The following is a 21,764-nucleotide window of genomic DNA, read 5'->3' on the forward strand; positions in this document are numbered from 1 at the left end:
ATCATGCAGTCATTAAATTGATGACTTTGTTCTTATGGGGTTTACAACGCAAGAAATATTAAGTACTCTTGATGCCTTGGGAATTGACATAATGACAGAAGCTGAGAGATGTATTTTATGAAGACACAGGGGCCTGCACCCTTCATTAATTTCCTACAGGTCTAGTAGTCTGAGAATATCGATAAACCTTCTCTAGATTGAAAAACAAATTGTTTCACATTGTACTTGTTAACTCTGAGTGAAAGCAGAAGACTGATTGCTAAACAACTTTCTTTTGATTTTCAAGGTAAAAAAAATCATATCTGGGTCTTATGAATGTATGTGTGTGTGTGTATACACACAATCAGTAGGATGCAGAACAACTGATGACCATCTAGATAGTTGAAGCTATGGTATGAGAGGCCTTGTCACTTGTATGTTATGGCTTGGTAGATACAATTGTTCTTAAAGGGTCATGAAATGTTGTGTTGAAAAGCAAATCCCATCTGGGGCTTTGAGAATATCAGAGTAAATAACTTCTCATTTTAAGAAATAGCTCCTTGTTTGGCTTTGAAGGACATTGAAGAGCCCACCATAGATACTAGATGACCTGTGTGTGTGCTGAGATGTGCATTTAAATTGCTATCTAACCTATCTAACTATAAACTGCAGTATAATAAAGTGGAATGGGCTCAAACAAATCCTGACAGCATAAGTAAATTGCATAACCAGGTTGTTCAAATTCCCAGTGTGCCCACAACAGCCACACTGCTGTTTCTTTCTGGGAAATATTTCATGTCTTCATAGGAAATATTCTATAAACAGCTGGCTTCAAATGAAAGATCTCAGATCCAGTTTATAATCTGCCATTGTCAGACAGAAGTGACATTTTAATATTTTTTCATTAAAATGTGATTGAAAGTGTCATAAAAATTTAATGAAAAAAATTACATACGTAAAGATTTAAGATTATGTAAAAATTGTTGAATGGAATAATGACAGAAAACATAGATTGTGCCTTAAAATGTAATTTATTGAGAAGAAAAAAGTCTCAGGCACTGCACACAACTATTTGAAATGATGATACTTACAGAAGAAGCGATTCAAAAAATGTTTAAGCAAAATTTCAATAATAGAAATTTAGTAAAGACTTTAAATACATTCTGATCCAGTGGCCTTCATACTGGCATGATACAACTGGAATTTAAACAATAAAGTGTTAGGAAAATTTAGCTTAAAGAAAATAATAACATGCTATCTAATATGCAGTAGAGAACTCAAGAAGAAAGATTGCCCTCAGTTTGGGAGAGTCCTGTTATTCTAAAATAATAGTCAAAGCTTTTTTGTAGGAAGGTTGTACATAGTAGACAGGAGAAATTTAGAGAATGTAATTTTCAGTCACATCTGTAAATAGAAAAAGTAGCATTTATTAGTTACATTACATATTTTTGAGGGGAAGAGACATTATTATGATATGATATATTTAATAGTCATTTTCTCTTCATCTTGAAGCTCACAGTGTTATTCTTGTTTTCCTGTTACATATCTATTGATCCTGATTTCTCAGTTTTAGAGACAATTTATTGCTAGATAAGGTTTTTTTTTTTTTTTTCAGTAAGGTAGTTAGAAGAAAGACCTTCCACATAGTTCAGAGTTTTATCTTTTTCTTAGTTTGATTTGTTCAAAGGGAAGTTTCTACTATTGGAGAAGGAAAACACACACACACATTACAAGCTCCAATATAGTGTATAAAGATAATTAAAACAAATCTGTAGACATTTGAAACACTTGGTTTCACTATGTGACTAGCTAAGGATTTTCTTTTGTAGTGATTATAAAGAATGGATCCCACTGTTGTATTCACCAGAGTTTCAAAGTCATATCTTCATGGAAAATTAGCAACATCCACACTTGTACTTGTATAGGAGTTTCAATATTATAAATTATATTAGTTAAAATTAGATAATTTTGTTTTTATTTAAATATAATATTATAAAACAAAAAATTGCAAATGTGCAAGACAAATTATTATCTTAGCGATAATGTGTTCACAAGTAGCTAGACTGCAGGAAACAAAACAAAGCAAAAACTTCATAGTGTTCAATCACATCTTTGTACTAAGTTCTCATAAGGAAATAGGATCAATGGTTAGACAGGTAATTTCCAAACTTACCGAGGGCCATAACTATGGAGTTCCTGAAATTCATTTAAGTTTTCTGAAGAAACAAAAATTGTTAAAATGATGTGATGAAGGTAGTTAGTAATAAATTTTTACTAAATCAAATGAAATGTCTGCTACTTACTGTTTTATTTTCCTAGAGACTTATTAAACAAAGATTATTATAATCATAATAATTGTTTTATGATTATCATTATATTATTTAAAGTAAGCAAAAGGCCAGGATTTGAATTTAGGACTACAAAATGCCAAGATTTGTGCTCTATTCTCTACATTGAATTCTTATGTGTATCATAAGCATAACCCAAAGGAAGGCACTTAAAGTTTAGTAGGAGTGCAAAGACCATAAAGTTGAATTATATATTAGAACACTTTATATTTTTAATTTGGGGAGATGTTTTTCCCTACCCTTATCAGAATGAATTTCACTCCTAGAATAGATAGCACTGCTCCACATATTCCCAAATAATGGATTAATATTAGTCATGGATACCAGAAAGTATTATCAATTTCCATTTCAGAAAATTCTAGTATAAGGCATTAAATATTGATTTTTTCCATGTTTATTTTAAATTTTTTTCCTATGGTATGGTATATTCTATAACATTTTTTAATTAAATTTATTGGAGTGACATTGGTTAATAAAATTATGTTGGTTTCAAGTATACAATTCAATAATACATCATCTGTATATTGCACATTGCTTGTTTACCACCTAAAGTCAAATCTACTTCTGTTGCCATTTTTATTTCCTTTGGGGGAACATTAATATGCAGTAATTGAAAAAAACTTACCACTACTCTGACGTAATGTCAGTTTTCTCAATGTTCTCAGAAGTGATGGGTTTAGTGATGTCATAGAATGGTAAGTTAGGAATATACTGTATAATTTGTGGAGGATAATACCAAACAGCATAGGGATAGACATCAAGCTGTTGGAAAAACAAGAGGAAAAGATGATTGAAAAGCAATAATGTATGAGCAATAGCTGCTTGGAATCTCTAAAAATGAATTATGTCATTCATTTCTGACATGGCTATTAAACAAGAGATGTTTACTCTGAGTAAAAAAAAAAAATTCAAACTATGCTCTACAAATGGATCATAGTGAAGAAACTTTTGGAAAAGACTTTTAGAGTACTTGAGGAACAATGAATAAAGGTTTTCTTAAGATCACTCTTCAATACTGAACTCCAAGAACCTATGTTGTTAACACAGGTCCAATTATCAGAGCCCAGAAGAAAGCAGTAGTGTGAATGTAGAAATCATTTCAAAAAGTTGGGAGTGAGAAATAATTGCTTGAGAAAAAAGAAATCTCTTCAGAGTGTGAGGCTATTTAAAAACAAACATTTAAATGTCACAGTATATTATTATTCCATAATTTATTAAGCAAACTGTTACCCTTTGGACGTGGTCGTATTCATTTGTCCTGGAAAGTTGTTCCTGTATAAAACAAAATAAATTCTTAATTACTTAGACATCTGGTTTAACACATTTTTCTGACAATGTACCAAGAGTATAATATCATCCATGAAATTTAAGATAAACTGTGTTCTATGCCAAAAATATGAAAAAACGTCAAGACACTTTTTATTTTCTAACTTTAGGAAAAATATTCTACTGAAGGCTAAGCTTAATATAGTTTGCAAAAATAAAGAATATTTAAGATTCATACACTGGGGAGAAATAATAACCTATCAGTTCTCTAAGACTACGTATTTTATGTTCATGACTATGAATCATTTATTTAAATTTTATCTTTGGTTACCAAAGATAAAGTATTACAAGATATAGTAATACAAAAAATTCTTTTAGAATATATTTCTGTTAAAAAAAAAAAAGAAAAAGAGGAGCACATGTTATAAAAACATAACACATGAAGAAAATATTAAAATATTCTAGATTTAATCAATAATCTTACCTGGTCATGGACAGCTTCTTAAGGAAGAGAAAACCTTTTGTTTTAGTATATTGATTTTACCACTTACAAATAACAAATATTTACTAGGTACTTTCATTTACGTAGAAACTATGCAAAATACTGGGGACACAACTATGAAATGTAATGAACACTGTGAGCAAAACCAACATAATTCTCACACTTGTGGAGGTTACAGGATAGCCATATTATAGCTAAGGTAATAAAATATATTATTCAGGTAACTTCTGGATCAGTAATGATGAATTCCAGTGGGGTACTGATATGTTTAAATTTATTTGGACTTTAACCACAGGCAACTTAGAAACAGAAACAGAGTAACAGTTGGGTCTAAATTAAATCCATTATTGACTTTCCTCTCCCTACGTTGATAACAGAAGAAAACATGAAAATGTAATTTTGCTAAATTAGGACAGGGTCTTTTCCCAAAAGTCCTAATTAAGTCAAGTTTGCTTGCTGTAACCAAAAGAAAGATTTTTGGGTTTTTTTGTTTGTTTGTTTATTTTTGTTTTGTCTTTGTCCTCTATGATAATCTAAGGATCATAACTAAATACTATAAGAGGATTGTGCTGATAGGTACGTTTTAGATCTATCCGTACCCTCAGCATACAGAGAATTTAAATAGTTTAGATGCACATACTAAGGAAAGATCTTCAAAGTGTTGGCTGAAGTCTCATGAGCACAGCAAATTTTAGACTGGATAGTGGAAATAGGAGGAGGAGGAATGAACATTTTACTGAACCTACTACAAGCCTGACTCAGGGCAAATTCAGAAGGAGATTGTTCATTCATATTAAATATGATATCAGGAAGTAAGTATAACAATATTACCATTTCACAAATAAGGAAACAGATTCAGAGAGAATTAGATCAACTCCTTCATTCCCATTTCCATTCTTTCTTAAAGAGTTTTGATAAAAACAATTTGAAGGTTTAGGACTCCTGATTTCTTCTCTAGAATTTACATTGTTTCCTTAAATGGAAAATTTATTTGTCATGTCTGTGCTTCCACAAGCAGACACATTTGTGGAAACCCCAGGATTGGATTTGGGAAAATAAATACATGATAAATTTCTGAATACAATGCATCATCAAGTAGGCTATAAGAGGATTTGATAGAGAATTCAGTCAAAGTAAATTTATCTCTCTTGAGTAATTATGTATATGACATACAACATTAGTCTAGGCATAAATAGAAAGAAATAGCTTTGACAGTATATAAATATAGGTAATCATTTGTCAGCTATTATTAATGGTCAAAGCTAGAATATATAATTTCTTCAGAAAAAAGAAAGCATATTTAGAAGTGGCCCCAATTTAAAACTTAATGTAAATTTAATTCTACAGAATATGATTTTGTATTAGAATAAATAAAACATTTGCCAGCTGGAGTTGGTTATATTTGTTCAACTGTTCTTAGTAAAAAGGAAAAATATTCTCAATTGCTTAGATATCATTCAGTCCAACCTGCCATTTTCAAGTGTTGAAACTAAAATCCCACAATGACCAGTCCGAGAGTAAAAAATGAGGAACTATTAATCCTACTTTAGCGTTTTTTTTTTTTTTTTTACCACAAATAAATTTGGAATAATTCAATTATTCCTTTTTAAAACATTGGAAAACAACTTCCTTAGCTTATTTTTAACTTAAAATAAATTACAATGTAGATATAAATGAATATTTAGATAATTTTACTTACAGTATATCTTATGTCAGCATTACTAAGGAAATTTAAAATGAATTTTGCTTTCTGGTTAGATTTAATTTTGGTCAAATTAAATCAGAATATTAGATGAACTCAGCAAAAACTGATGAAGTTCTGCTACAAGCCACATTTAGACTTATAGTAGATAATTAAACTGGTAAAAGGTAGAGCTTAGAGTCAAACTCAAGTATGGCCAAATGTGTAGACTGATTTTTAAATACTATGCTATTCAGATTCAAAAGCAGACTATAAAATACAAATACTCAACTAAATGCATAAACTAAATACTTGGGATAATAAAGTATTTAGTTTTATTTTCAAAAGGGAATTAGTAAACAGCTAGAGTCCTTCAGACTGCTTACTATGGATTAAAGTTAGTAGGTATTGCAAAGGAGACATAACTTGTCAATACAACATTCTTCATTTTTTGGTATATTTGCCTTTGATAAAGTTTCAATGAAATTTTACCAGATAACTTTGGTTAAGTACATCTTCCTTAAGAATATGTTTCTGCTAAAAAAATATGTGTGTGTGTGTGTGTGTGTGTGTGATTTAAATAAATTGTAACATATATAAGATAATATTTATATATTTTAAATTTAGTAATATATCTTACCTTAGTGCTAGTGGGAACAACTTCCTTTAAAAAAATAAAAACATGCACAGTTTTAATTTTATGACTTATTAGTTTACATTACATTTAAGGTAAGAGTACTAATTAACCAGGCACTATTGCTAAACAACTGTGGTTAACTGATTTTGGCAACAAATTCCTGGATAATTAAGACAAGGGCAATAATTTGAGGTACATGTTATATACAAGGTTACCTTTCCCTTCTCAGTGCTTTCCAGGGAAGATATTCATAATGTTTAAGGAGGATCTGAAATATTCGCCTTTACTGAATTCACATAAACTCTATAATTTGAGTTGGTTTTATTTGTAACTTGGTTGAGGGTCTTTTCCCAAAGTTAAAGGAAGGAGTCCATCATCTTCTAAGGCTATCATCTCTGCCCCGCCGCCTCCCACCCCGCTGCCATTTATCTTAACAAGGGGCAAAGGATTCCAGCATCTGACTAACCTAGAATTGGTTGATTTCTACACAGTATGTAACATCTTTACATCATTGATTTGGAAGCATAGCCATTATTGCAATTTTTAATGACAAGTTTGAGTTCTACCAAAAAAAAAAAAAGGGAAGGGCAAAATAATTAGGAAAAACAAAATGGTTGGACCCACAGACGGCCAGATATTATGGTTTTCCCAGAAACAATTCTTTAATTTTATCTCTGACAAATAGTTGCTTTTTATATCTGTTAGGTCGATATTCATATGTGTTAAAATTAGAATAAAGCTGCATGCATAGTGCCCTGTGTAATCAGACCTTATAAAATATGATCTTTATGGAAACAAACTTTCATAAACACATTTTCTACCTAACTGAAACATTGAATTAACATCAAAATCATTTACCTCACTTGATGAGCTACTGCTAAGTATCTTTTGCTAAGAGGAAAAACAAAAACAAAAAACACATAGTGTTAGTGACCCTGAGACTTTTAAAAGTAAAAGAAGACTAGTACCATACTTTCTTACTGGGTTGCTAACTCCTGGTTTCAGAACTGAAACAAGTGGTACGAAAATATTCAGGCCAATGTAATCTATTTTCTTGGAGTATCAATTTTATGTTAGAGGGGAGAAGTATAATAACTTACCTGATAATTTAAAACATTTTTATTAAAATAAACACAGATATATGGTTGAGTAGAATGCAAAATGTATATGTATTTCTGTAATATAAATAAATCCTTAAGGGAAAAGCCTTATTGAACTGAGTGATCCAGAACTCTAGGTTAAGTGTTTATTCTCATCTACCCTTGGAATTACTTTGATTTGAATAAACTGGAAAAATTAAAATACAACAATCAATTTCAATATGAAACTAAGATTATACTAGCTTATAAACATCTACCCTTTGAAATACCTAGTTTTTCTTCTAAGTTATATACCAACTATACTTAAATAAAAAATAAAATAAATTAAAAAATAAAATAAATTTAAAAAGTAATTACATAGCAATATAATTTTTGATCCCAAGCACATATTTTAAAAGATTGATTGTGATATTCAGCAAAGTAGTCATCTCTTGGGAGATTTGATTAACCAGATATTATAGGCTAACAGATATTTTTCACATATATTTTCTAAATTCTATTAAATTTATTGGGATGACATTGGTTAACAAATTATATAGCTTGCAAGTGTACAATTCTATAATACATCATCTGTATATCATATTGTGTGTCCACCACCCAAACTCAACTCTTCTTCCAATATCATATATTTGACCCTCTTTTCCATAATTTTAAATTAGGAAGCACAGCCCATTGATCATAGATAGTTGCTACAATAGATTCTTTCTGTGCAAGGACTACTCTCGGCATAGAAGAGAGTGACCTCATACTCTGGGATAGCAAAAGCAGGGTTTTCTTGGAGTCTCATGTTTCATTTTAAACATTCATGCACATTTTGCTTCTTACTCTTTATTTTAATAAATAATGTTTTCACTGATTATCATTCAAATTACAAATTTCTTCTTTCAATTTTAACTTATCTGGCAAAACATTATACATTATATTGGGTATAATAGTCCTGCTTAAGGTGTTCAATTTGAGAAGATAGCTCTCTTGAAGCATACAGCACATATTACATATGACATATAAATGCAGAGTTTATTAAAATAAAGATGTCTTACTTGGGAGTCACTCATAACATGTTCCTTAGGGAAAATAAAAGATAATTAATTTTATTTTTATGACAAAAATTAAAATGAAAAATAATAATTACTGAATGAAATAGATGCCAAAGAAAATAGAAAATTGAGGCAACAGCTAAGTGATAAGAAAAACAAAAAAGCCTGATTACTTTGGCTTGAGCTAACCAAAGGATTTACCTTTCTAATTCTCATTTCAGATTTTAATAAAAACTATTTTGGATTCTTATATGTTATGATAAATCAATATAAGTAATCTTACATTTTCCTTTAACCAGCCTAACTTCTTTTTATCTTTAACCTGGATTTGGCCATTAAACTGGAACATTAGATTAAAGACCATATGATAAATAAAAGTGCAGAAAGCATTGATGCAATGTGGATAAATACATAAACAAAATAAATTTCCCCCATCTAATATGCAGTGTTCAGTTTTCATGACCGTAGCAATATAGAGAGTAGTGACATTATCCAAAGAATTTAAGCTCAAAATATTACTGTGAATTTAGCTATCCAGCTAATTCTGGCCAATATAGGATATAATTTATCTTTTTTTCTTAAAATTGAGATATCTGTCTTAGTGTTGACTTAAGAGAATTATTTATTCATTTTGAGTAGAATATTTAAAGAAAATCCTTTTACTTCTTTCTTTTCCTTATATAAGATTTATTCATTTTAAAACGAATTATTAGTACCCTGCCAAGAAAAGAATCATTCAGGTATGAAGGATAGTTAAAAATACATATTTTTTAATCTCATAAGTTTTGAGTGTGGTTTCTTATTACAAAATCTATTAAAAATATAGTAGACAGCCTAAATCCAAAATAATCATGTGTAAAGAAAGTGAATAACCAACCATAACTATGTAAAACATTCTTGGAGCAGATATATTACTTTATATAATAATCTCAATAAAGCATTCCTTCAACTTTGGCAGTAAGTGCAAATAATTGGCCAGTCCTGCATGCATTTATGCTTTGATCCATCCATCCATCCATCCATTCTTCCATTCATCCATCCATCCATCTTTCCATCTATCCTTCCATCCATCCATCCTAATGTTTTGTCTCTTCATTCTTAAGTCAATAAAATTAGTATTTTTTAGAATTCTCAACATTATTTGTCATTTTGAATGTCTAACTAAAAAGTTCAAGTAAAGTACATATGCTAAAGGGAAATTTTTTTTTTCTAAATTAAAACATACTTTTTGGCCACACTATTTTAAGAAAATTCTGGTACCTTGAGTTCATCGCTCTGTTTTTCTCTCAGTCGTCTCTGTTGAAACCAATAAAGTATAACTTGTAAAATATATTTTTGAAAGACAAATTTTTAAAATAATTTAAGTATCATTGATGTTCTTTACCTTGTTCCATTCATTGTTGTGTTCCTTAGTAATAGAAAAGAAAAAAAAAATAGTGGAGAAGAGCATACATAAATAAAATCTATGAGAAACTATAGCTTGTACTGTGCTGCTGCAAATTAAAAAATAAATATACTTTTCATAAATGTATTAATATTTCTTGCTGCATCATTTTTAACACTGTCTTGTTGCTAAGCTCTCCTTGTTTAAGCTGTCAGCATGTAAAGTACACTTAAAAGTATTTAAAAATTATTGTCCATTAAATTTGTTATTAATTTTCACCATATTTTAGTCATAATTCTGAGTTCTATTGAGCCCATCAGTCTAGTTCAATAAATCTAATGTTTATTTCCATAAAATGGCAATAAAGAATTAGACAGATCATTTGCTTCCCTTTGTTAGCTCTACAGCACATCTTGGGGAGAATTTCTTACCTTTCTTATCTCTCCTGGTATAGACTATGAAAAAAAAAAAGATTATATTAAAAATCATTTAGACAAAGTTTGGTTGCCTATCAATTTTTTAAATAGTGGCCTTCAAGTAAAATTTCCATTTGTGTTCTATTTGACAATTAAGTCACAAAATTATAGAAAATACTACATATACTGGGTGTTATTTAGAGAAAGAGAACACTATTGTAATAACCACAGAAATTGTAAAGTTTTACATAGGTTATGCAAAGGAAAGCATAGGTGTTTTTGCAGAGAGACAAATGTACAGGTACAAATTAAAATTTAAAGCAGTTCTTTAATATTTACATATCTGTTGTCTATATTCTTTATAGGTACTTAGGTGAATGAATGAAGAGAAAGTTTGATCAAGTGAAAAAACATATTTATAAACTAAAATTATATTAATTTTCTTAGAAAAATGTTTGTTTTAAGAAGAGTAAGTAACACTTACCAGAGCAAACTTGAAAAACTTTCTTTGTTTGAGGACCTCCTGTAGAAATTAAATTGTGAATTATAAAAATAAAAAACATCTCCCAAATGAGCATGTTTTCTATTTTTAATACAAGTTCTCCATTTAATTGGATAAATCAGCATATTTCACAGGTGAAAGAAAAGATAATTAGATTTTGTTTTATGATCAAATTTTAAAATCTCAAGGAGACACCCTATTTGGTTTCTTTCTTACCAGACCTAGATTTAGTAGACCATGTCAAAGGAGGAATTGAATAGGGATTTAATCAAAACAGAGAATTGAGAGAATAATTCAAGTACTCGAGTACTTGTATATATTTAAAGGTAAGTAAAAATTGGAATGAAGAAGGCATTCAACATTCATCATAGCTAACTGAAAGAGAGTAGTTTGTTGGTGGTGGGAGTGGGGAGGTGAGAAAGAACCTTACCTCTGTGCTGTCTGGTTCATTCTGCAAAGAATTAAAAAAAAAAAAAAAGAGAGATATTAGTTCAATTAGTGGACAGAGTGAAGGATTAATAGCTATTGTGGAAAGATGTGGTAGCGGTATCTAATTCAAGATTCAGTGTGCAAAATGAGACCAAATTGTAAGTCATATGTTTGAATGCAAGTAAAAGAGATAGAAAGAAGCAGAAATACATGAAAATAAACCATGTTATATTCATATATGTTTAATTAATTATTTTTCTTGAGTAATAAGACTTTTATTAATCATATATATTTATAAATTCATTTGCTCTTCTCTCTAAAAAGGTTTGTAAGAAGGAATCAATAATTGTAGGTAAATGAACTGAAGATATTATACCTCAGCGAATGCAAAACTGGCTGTTTTATAGAGAAGGGTGGAATGGGTCTAGAGTCACTTAAGTTTCACAATGAGAGTAAGTTCTTGGAACGTAGAATACTCACTTGAATGAGTTCTGGGTGTCTTAGAGGAAGTTTCTGTGAAAAACAAAGCAAGAGTTGTAAAACAAAACAAAAAGCAATCAAAATACAATAATAATAATAATATTACAGTAACAATATAATCTTTAAATTTTAACATTACTTTATAAAAATGGTTTGTATCTTAACAGTTAAATTTGTCTGAGACCAAGTTTCTTTGAGAGTAAAAAAAAAGAGAGAGAACTAAAATTATTTTATGAGCAAATATCAAAGGAAAATGGGTTAATTATTTCCTTTATAATATGGCAGAGAATTGAGAAAACTATGTAAAAAGTCTAAAAAAAACTTTTTTAGTTATTTTGAATTAATCCAGAATGATAAAGACGTTATTTAGTATTTTTAACTATTTATATTATATGATAGTTTTAAAAGTGATTTTAAAGCTTATAAACTTTTGGAGCAAATCTATACTTTCTTAATTAAATGTTGTTTATCTTGGTTTTATTTTTATCAATTAAATTTATAAACATTTATTTTGATATGAATTTTGACTATGGAATGACAGGTTTTTTAAATGATAGCATTAAAAAAAAAGCATGTTTTCTTTGGAATAAGGATGTAAAATCTGTTTACTGGGGAACCTTATCCATTTAGTTTTTAAAAGAACAGGATAAGAACTACTCCAATGACACATTTCTGAGGAACTTGAACTTGTTTTTTTTGTAACCTGAAGTCAGAGATTTCTTTCTAGTCGTGCTTAATGTATAGCAGAAACACTATTGGGTTAGAAATTGAGTTCTTGATGATTCTGTATTGTCCGAATGGAGATTTAGAGGTTAAGAGTCTCGTCAAAAATACTAGACTATCTCAGCATTTCAGAAACTTTGCTTCTGTGTGAGATAGTTTCAGTATCCAAATATCCCAGATCATTATTTTATCTGAATTGTTTTCTAGTCAGATAATCGCTGTTTACATATTGTTCTCACCTGCATTAACTACACATCACAAGAAAACAGAATAACTCTTAGCTTCACATAACTGTCTAAAGAGTTGGAGTTTTTTGGGAGGATAGGAGTGTGGAAGAAAGGTTATTTAATTTACATTATCTAGTTTCTCTGTCTACAGTGACCACAGTAACTTGATCTCTGAATCAGCAGAATCAGCCCAGTTTTCTAGACCTCGGGAAAAAAAATGGTTGACACAAGCTATCTTAAATGAGATAGGTTTGACTCTAGTTCCAAAAGTATATACTGAACATGTGGATTATTGTTATATTCGGTAAGGACATATGGGATACCTATTCTATGTCTACAAATATGCTAATTTTATAATGGGCCCAGTGAAAGAGCCTAATCACATTCTTAGATGTTACTTATTTTTTGTGCAATTATTTCTTATTTTCCTTTTATTTTTTAGTTGTGAGATGCTTATAGTTTTAGTCAGTTTATTTGGAGTTAAGGCTTTGGGTGAACTATATAATGATGGTCAAAATATGAAGTATTACCACAGTTTTAATATCAAGACTTTGATAGCTAATTAGAGATCATCCAATGTTTTAAGATTTTTTTCTCAATATCTTGTGTTTGATGAGATATCAGGTCATTTCTCAAAAGAATCTATAATTTTTTTTTAAATTTCTACTCTACTCACAGGCTTGGCAAGGGCAACAGCCATGAGGCAGGTAAAAATGAGAAGCTTCATGGTTGTCAAGATCTATGTAAGAGGACAAAATAAAAAGAGTTAGGTCTTATAATAAAATTCATTTTATGAAAAACAAAACCTTTGATTTTCCAACAAAAGAGCATATTGTGATAAAATAGTTTCATTTTAGAAATAATATTTTTATTAAATTATGATTTTAAATTTTGTTACTCAACATGTTTATCATTCTAGTTATCTTGCTTAATGTTTATAGTAATGTTTATACCAGTTTCTTATCAATACTTTCATTGATTCTCTCTCTAAAATAAAACATTCAGTCCTTAAAGTAATAATATGGTTTTGTCAAGTGAGGTAGGGGAGCATCAATATGCAAATAAAATTTTAAAAATTTTATCTCCTAGATCATCAGATTTCTAAAGTACGTAATAAACTAAAATCCACTGAGAACTGGCATTTAATTTTACCTGAAAAATTTTAAAATATCTTTCTCCTTTTAAATCTACTTGAAAATGTCCTGCTCTTTGAGGGTCTTCATGGAAAATGCTATTGAGACATCAGAAACTATTAACCTCCATCAATGATTTTTTATTAGAATCTCGCTGTTACTTCATGTTTTGCTACATTGATATATCCATGTTGTGACTATATGAAGATCTTTGAACTGAACAGAATCATAAGATTCAGATGTCTCATCATGTTTGAAATATTTCATCCAAATTGTTTTCTAGTCAGATGATCTCTGTTTATATACTGTTCTCACCTTTATCAGCTATACAACACAAGGGAAAAGAATAACTTTTTGCTTCACATAACGGTCTAAATAGTTAGGGTTTTTTTTTTTTTTAGAAGAGTTCCACCAAATTGCAAGAACGTAGAAGTACTGACATTTACATATGTTGAAAAAAGTTTCCAGAGAAATTAGAAAAAAATCATATTACATATGCAATTTGTTCATGCCTTAGTCAACAAACTAATACTGGCCTATTTTGTATATACTGCATCAGTTTACAAATGTAGAATCTAAATGTATCAGCAAAAATGATATATTTATAAACCCAAAATAAATTTATCCTTATCTATCTGTATCTTTCCAAATATCCAAATTTAACCATCTTCACAAAAGTACACATTCATATCTAATTCTTTATCATTGACTTATCCTTTATAGAATTAATTTTGTTAACAAAATAATATGAAATAAAAATGACCTTAAAACATTCTACTAGAAATAATGGTAATTACAAAGATCAGAAATTATTTTGCATAACAACTTTCCATAGAATTGGGCAAAAATAATTCAAATTACCTTACCACAATTCTCTACTGAAATTATGCTGTACTTTTTCAATATATAGGATTTCAGTTACCAAATTCTCAAAAATGATTTGGTCTCTATAAAACTATATTAATTTTCCACTTAAAGCTCTAAAACGGTGTCAAAATTTACAAATACATTTTTAAGCTACCAGCATATCATAAAATATATCAATATATAAAAACTTATAGAAGAGTTACAAATACATCTTAATAAAGAATGAAAAAAGGTTAGACAATGTGAAATCATAACAATTTTCCTTATGTAAATATAGCACCTTGAACCCAAGACTAGGAAGAGCAAGTTGAGTTGATGATCAAGGTGATGGTAGATCTCTACTTCACAGGCATTTAAACCTATTGACTAGTAAAATGCTAATCGTGTGGTTTCAGTGAAACCAATATGTTTATTTAAATTCTAAGAATTCTCTCAAATAGGAAATTAATTTTCTGTCCAATTTCTTTCCCAGGAATTTCTGAGAGTTTTCAATAAAAGATTAATTCATACTACTGTACAGATTAAACAGGAAATGGAATGGCATTATTCAAAATTGAAACACAAAAATTTTTAGATTTATTATTTTTTATAGAAACATGATTTGATGTTAAATGAACAATTGGAATAATTGATATATCAATAACATTTGCTTTACATCTTTTGAAAAATTCAATACCTATAAAGGAAATTCTTGAACAAAATGGGGACTTTAAAAATTTTCAATTTTTATCAACTTACTAGGCCAGAAGAAGAATTTATCATTTTTTTTTCAGTTTTTAAAACTTAATGTGCCCTCTATCATTTATTTTAATTATTTACATTATGGAATAATTCATATTTTATGTGTTCTGATATTTTTCCCCCCAAAAGAAGTACAATTATCCTATAAATTTTGGTGGTATTTTAACTATGCCAGGTAATTTTTGTTTGCTTTGTTTTGGACATACTAGTTGTGATAGCATTCATTAACATACTTATTAGACTGTTTTAATTAAAAGTAATTATTATTAAAGAATATCCATTTTAAAATGTTGCAAAAACACACACACAAGAACAAAACCACATCTTTCTCTGATTTTCTATCTCTTAAATAGAAAGAAAACATGAAAATCCTTCTCTTCAATCCTCAATTCTACTTCTAGAATTGTGTCATTGAATATCATAGAAAACATATGCTGAAGAAAATATTCATACAAAAAGAGGGTTTTAAAATTATTGTTGTTGTTCGTGACTGCTTTTTTACAAGGAAGTAATCATACTATACATTTTAAATTAAAAAAAAAAAAAACTATAATGATTTTTACAGCCTAGTCACAATATTTGACAAGAACATCATTTGGGATTAAAAGACGTTCCAGAGTAGTTCTGGCTCTTTACATTGGGGATCAGAAATGATTGTGGTTTTCCACATTGAAGTTCTTTTTACATAGTATCTTCTTTTGCTGACTGCATCACATCAATTTCAACAACTTATTAGTGTTTCCTGTTTACTCTGATTCATTTAAGGGACTGAGGATAAACATCCTCAACTATATCCTCAACTTTTGTCTTTTCTCAGGAATGTATCCAGGACAATTGAATTATTTTATTCCTAACTCAAAATCATACTATACATGAAAATTTACTGTAATTCGTAAAAAGCTACTGTATCCTCATTTGTGTATTCATTCTTTTATTCATTTATTTATTCAAAAAGGTCAAGAAATTGGACTAGGTACTGGGGGTTTAAAAATGGAGCAAGACAAAATCTCTGACCTAGTACAATGGTGGGGAATTAACACAGAGAAAGCAAATAATTTTAATATGTTTAATTTTGATATTTTTGATAATCTCAAAATAGAGATTTGAACAGGTTCTCCAGAGTACCTATGAACAGCTGAGAATTGGAGCCATGCTAGACAAAACTTCTTAGATTTTATAATAATGCTTATAATCAAAGGGCTGCAGTCAGCCTTTTTAAAGTGTCTAATTTGCATTATAAGACAACCTACCTCTTTAAGAACTTGTGTCTACTGCGGGAATTCTCATGAACTCAAAATCCAAATTTTTCAATCTCTAATCCCCTATTGATAAAGATTAATTTTCACTTTGAATTTGGTACTGTAGCTAGTTAATTAGGTATGTTTTTTAAAAATAAATCATTTTTATCATTTAAAATATAACTATTCATTCTTACCAATGTAAAATATAACTGTTTATTTTTACCATTGCAAAATATAATTAGAGAAAACAGGTTTATGCGTTCATCATAGATTTGTTTAATGCCGTTTCCTGCAAAATTTGAGCCTAAGTTTACTTGCTTTATCTCGATATTTTTCATTTGCTTTTATCAGTTAAAGTTAGTCAGTTCCAACCATTAAAACAAAGCTCAAATTGAAACACATATTTAGATTATTTATAGTCAGATGGGCTTTTGACCCATGAGTAATGAAAAAATGAGATTATTACCTGATACCAAAGTTCTGATGTAATAGAGTCTTGTGTAGAGCGAACATACAATTGCTCATCCAATAATGAACATTCATGATAATGAAAGGGTCTGCTCTTACTAATTATAATAGAAAAACAGAAATAAACCAGAACTATTTTAGGCATACCAAGGCATGGTCACTCTAGTGATATCACACAATTGTTTTTGAAAATCCAACAAAATCCCTAAAGAAATGGAAGTGGAAATAGACCAGAGAAGAGACAACTAAGTAGAAAGCTGCCTTGCTTTCCAGCTTGTCAGTATTGGAAAAACTCTTTCTTGGAGTCACAGTTGTTAGAAAACTAATTAGCAGAAAAATAAAAGGAAATATCATTAGCAACAGACAGATTTTGAAAAATTACTATAAGTTAAGAGGTTAAACTACCATGCACAGTTATGTATATTGTTGCTATGCATTCTGGTCCAGACACAAACCTCCTTTGAAGGACTCATTTTTGTTTGAGACAGTCCATAATTCAGAACATGAAGATTCAAAGTTTGTTTGTCATAGTTCTCTCAGGAATATTTAGGTTATGGATGGTAAGTCTTCCTGGAAAGTGTCTTTTAATTACGTAACAAACAGCTAACCTTCCAGATGGAAACTTACTGAGAAATGTAAACAATACTTTTGTTTTTCTCTAGGAACACATGCGTCATTTAGAACCTAAGAGAGAATTCACAATGGATGCTTAGTAACTGCTCTTAAGTATTGAACCTTGGCACCCACAACTAAAATAGGGTTATTTTCAGAAAGTTTTTGTCTAGTATGGATATATGATAGCGCTGGAAAAGTGGAACCTATGCTTAATTTTGTGGTTGTATTTTTTAAAATGTCCTCTTTAATTCTTTGGTGGTCTATCAATAGATCTCTGAAGATCTAAAATAAAACACATATTCTAAGTAAAGCAATACAATATAGTCGTTTCAAATCAAATCTTTGAAATCAAATTAGAAGTTTAAATCCTAGCTCTTATTAACCCACTGTGTTATCTTGGGTAAATCACTGTGCCTCAATGTTCCCATCAGTTCAATAATATCTACTTCTTATGTGATTGAGAGGAAAGAATGAGATTACACCGTGAGAGGAGTACCTGATATGAAGTAAATGCTTATTTAAGATTATTCATTTTTAGAACGTGATTAAAAAAAAAAAACTCAACTAATTACTTTGAACCCAAATTATCTTCCTACTTCACAGATTTGAAAACTATAAGGATTTATGAATTATACTTTTATATTTGTATACCCATAGGAAATGTGTAGAAAGGTAAAGACATTTCTATTAGTGACGACAATTAAAGAATGTTTGGGATGGGATATGAAAGGAGAGTAGAAAGAACTTTGAATCTTTATTAATGAAATCCCGCACCATTTGATACTTTCACAGAACAATGAACTAAAACAGTATTTCTCAAAATTTAATTTGCTTATGAATCACTAGGGCATCTTGTTAAAATTCATATTCAGATTCAGTAGTTCTGAGGTGTGTCCTTACATCTAACATTTATAACAAGTTCTCAGGTAATATTATCACTGGTGATTTATGGGACACACTTTGAGAAGCAAGGGACTAGAAGATCTGAGAATGTAATATATAGTCTTATCCTTCAAAAGTATTCAATCAAGAAAATTTGCATATTAAAGAAACATTAAAAAAATACTTAAAGGCACAAAAATTGTAAAAACATGTAACATATATAGCAAACATAAAGATGTTAAAAATGCTAAATTGTGTTTTCATGAAATTGTTTACCTTCATAACAATGTCTAAAGTAAAGCATTTCTTTACCCTACACTAAATTCTTTGTAGGAAAGATGTCCCACTAGTAATACTTTATCTATGTAATAATACTAATATCACTACTCTCCTGTTACCTCCAACCAAAAATTCATCTTGCCACTAATGAGGCTTTTACTTACTCAAGACATCTAGGGAAACTGGGCTAAAATTTAACTCTGTTAACTAAATCCTACATAATGAGTTCTTCCTGGAAGATTGTGCAATTTGATGAGTAAAGAAATTTTTATCAATCAGAAATATCTCTTCTGATGTGAAAAAACAGTTTTCATAATTGATATACTTTCCTGGGCCTAATCATTGGATGTTATTTTTAACAATGTTATTATGAAAATATAATGTATTTAACAGACATTATTATCTATCAAACCATAGTTTACAGATAGGTTAATGAGCCATCCATTAGTAGATTGGAATATATTCATTTATCAATTTATTTATGTGTTCTTTACAACATTCAAAGTCAGCTTACAATTATTAGTCCATTACTTCTCATAAGAACCATGGAATGTAGAGAAAGCAGACACTATTTTCTTTTTTTATAGATAAGGAAACAAAATCTTCCACAAGAAAATTAATTTCCATACAATGTCATGCATCAGCTAACATGTAAATGGTGACGTGAATCTTCCCACATCAGAGCCTATGCTCTTTTTAATATATCCCATGCTACCACGATTTAACTCAATAAGAGAACTTAATGTATGTGAGGTGTTGTAGCTTTTGGTAAATGATCGAGGAAGTAAAATCTTAGCTAGTGGAGAATTCCTAATATAAACTGAATTAAGCCATCAAGAGATAGTATGAGGCTATGAGGAGCTAATAGTGTAAAAAATGTCACAGTATCGCTAACAACAGGAATTTGAAGCGACTTTAAATATTTGGGTTACATTTGGAAAGTTGAGAAGGGAGAGGAGAAGTTTTCAGATGAGGGAAATGTTGATGGCCAGTGTGCAGAGGCATAAAATTAAAACAGAAATAATTCTGTTGGGGAAATGAATCTATAAATTAATAAATTTTATATTTTGAAAGGTTGTTGAGAAATACAAAAATTTATGAAGGTATAAAAGGGGATATGTTATTCTTAAAATGAAAAGATTAGGAAAGGAGTCTTGAAAGATGAGCTGAAGTGTATGAGCTAAAGAAGTGTGGAAAGAGGGAAGAGGTAGTACATGTGGAGGTGAGAGTGTACCTTAATGGCTGGAGTCTGAAGTGACTATACCACAATGCTAAAAAGGGAAGTGACGAGTGATATAGTTGGAAAGGAAGACAGCAATCAGAACACAGAAAACCATGCAGTTCAAAAAGGAATTTGGATTCGATCTTCAGAATTGGAAATTCTCCTGTGGAAGGCAGAAATCTGAAAGGCGGGCTCTTTCTCCTTGGGCCTTGAGGTGAAACTCTGCAGTGCTCTTCACTCCACCCCAGCTCTCTCCACCTCCAGTTCTTTTTTGGATGGCATAACTTCCCCTTGTTTAAAATCAAGATGGTCACTTATTGTTCCAGCCCAAGTATCTCCAGGACCTTTCTCTTCCTGTGCCTGGAAGCTCTCCAAGAAGGATACAAGAGTTAGATCCCTCCTTGATTCAACAATTCACTCACTATGTTTCTGGCCTCCAGCTTCCCTTGTTTCTATGCACTTGTCTAAGAAGACGGGAAAAGGCATTCACTACAATGTACTGTTTACTGTAGTGCCAATCCTCTAACAAAATTAGATTCTTCCGACAGTGGCAAGAGCTGACATTTGTTGAGTACTTTTAATAAGCCACACACTCAGGCACTATGTTAACACTTTCAAAGATTTTCTCATTATAAAGATTTTTCTCATGACAATCCAAGGAAGTAAATATTGTTATTTCAACTTTAGGGATGAATAAACTAAGACTTAAAATATTTAAATGACAATTTGAACCAGGCTGTTTTATTTCAGAGCCCCCACTCTTGAGCACTGCACTTTATTTTAAAAAATACACTCCCAAAGACTTTCTGTGCCTTAGCTGACAGTAGAGCACATGGCTTTATTACGTTTCTGTGTTTTGTTATTTAAATTTTCAAAATCAAGTAGATTAATGAAGCACCAAAGTCAGTTTCATAAGGTTCTGACATTTAACTTGTAAAGTGAGGTATAGGGTTTGCATCACAAGCATTCACTTATTATAGAACAGTTGTAGATTGTGTTTAGCGATTAGTTAAATGTTTACAAAGTTTTTAAAAATCAATGAGGAAAAAAAGGAAAACAATTCATTTACTTACCACTCAAAGATAATCAAACATTGGTAAAAATGTGTTTTTAGCTCTATATGTTTATGTATATGAGTATTCATGTATAGTATATCACATCAATTTCATAAACTGCTTTTTTTTTTACTTTTTGTTATGTCATCATTTCTCACACTATCATTTTAAAAGACTAGTAATATTTAACAAATTTTAGGCAGTTGATTCTATTCTTCAAAGCTCAAAATGTAAAATAGATAAATGTGTACTTTCTTGGTTGGAATAGTTCCCCTCCTAATGGGATATCGTCCTTTTATTCCCTTGGCCACAGGAAAAAACAATAACAATAGCAACAACACAGTTCTATATAAGTTTTTATTATGGCTCCTCAATATTTTAGCTACCTAGATGGTGCAAATTATTTAGCCACTCTTAAAGGGGCATTAATATTATTTTCAGAATTTGGTATTTGTTTTCTGCTGTTAGACATATAGCTATAACATGCACACATGTATATAAATTTTACTGCATACTCTCTAGCAATGTCTTTTGTATACACTCCTAGAAG

At 30.0% G+C, this 21,764-nt stretch overlaps 1 protein-coding gene across 1 annotated transcript in view; it reads right to left on the reverse strand.

The window, feature by feature from the left end:
- Positions 1-2,954: 2,954 nt before the first annotated feature.
- LOC102897696 (proteasome subunit alpha type-4) overlaps positions 2,955-21,764 on the reverse strand; it is a 42,177-nt gene continuing 23,367 nt past the window's right edge. Inside the window, 7 exon segments of the mRNA XM_025050047.1 lie at positions 2,955-3,089; positions 6,417-6,440; positions 7,272-7,304; positions 10,366-10,389; positions 10,835-10,873; positions 11,283-11,303; positions 13,388-13,450. Of these exon segments, the coding sequence (XP_024905815.1) occupies positions 2,955-3,089; positions 6,417-6,440; positions 7,272-7,304; positions 10,366-10,389; positions 10,835-10,873; positions 11,283-11,303; positions 13,388-13,450 (339 nt within the window).

Source organism: Pteropus alecto, unplaced genomic scaffold (genome assembly GCF_000325575.1).
Source record: "Pteropus alecto unplaced genomic scaffold, ASM32557v1 scaffold46, whole genome shotgun sequence".
Lineage (NCBI taxonomy): Eukaryota > Metazoa > Chordata > Mammalia > Chiroptera > Pteropodidae > Pteropus > Pteropus alecto.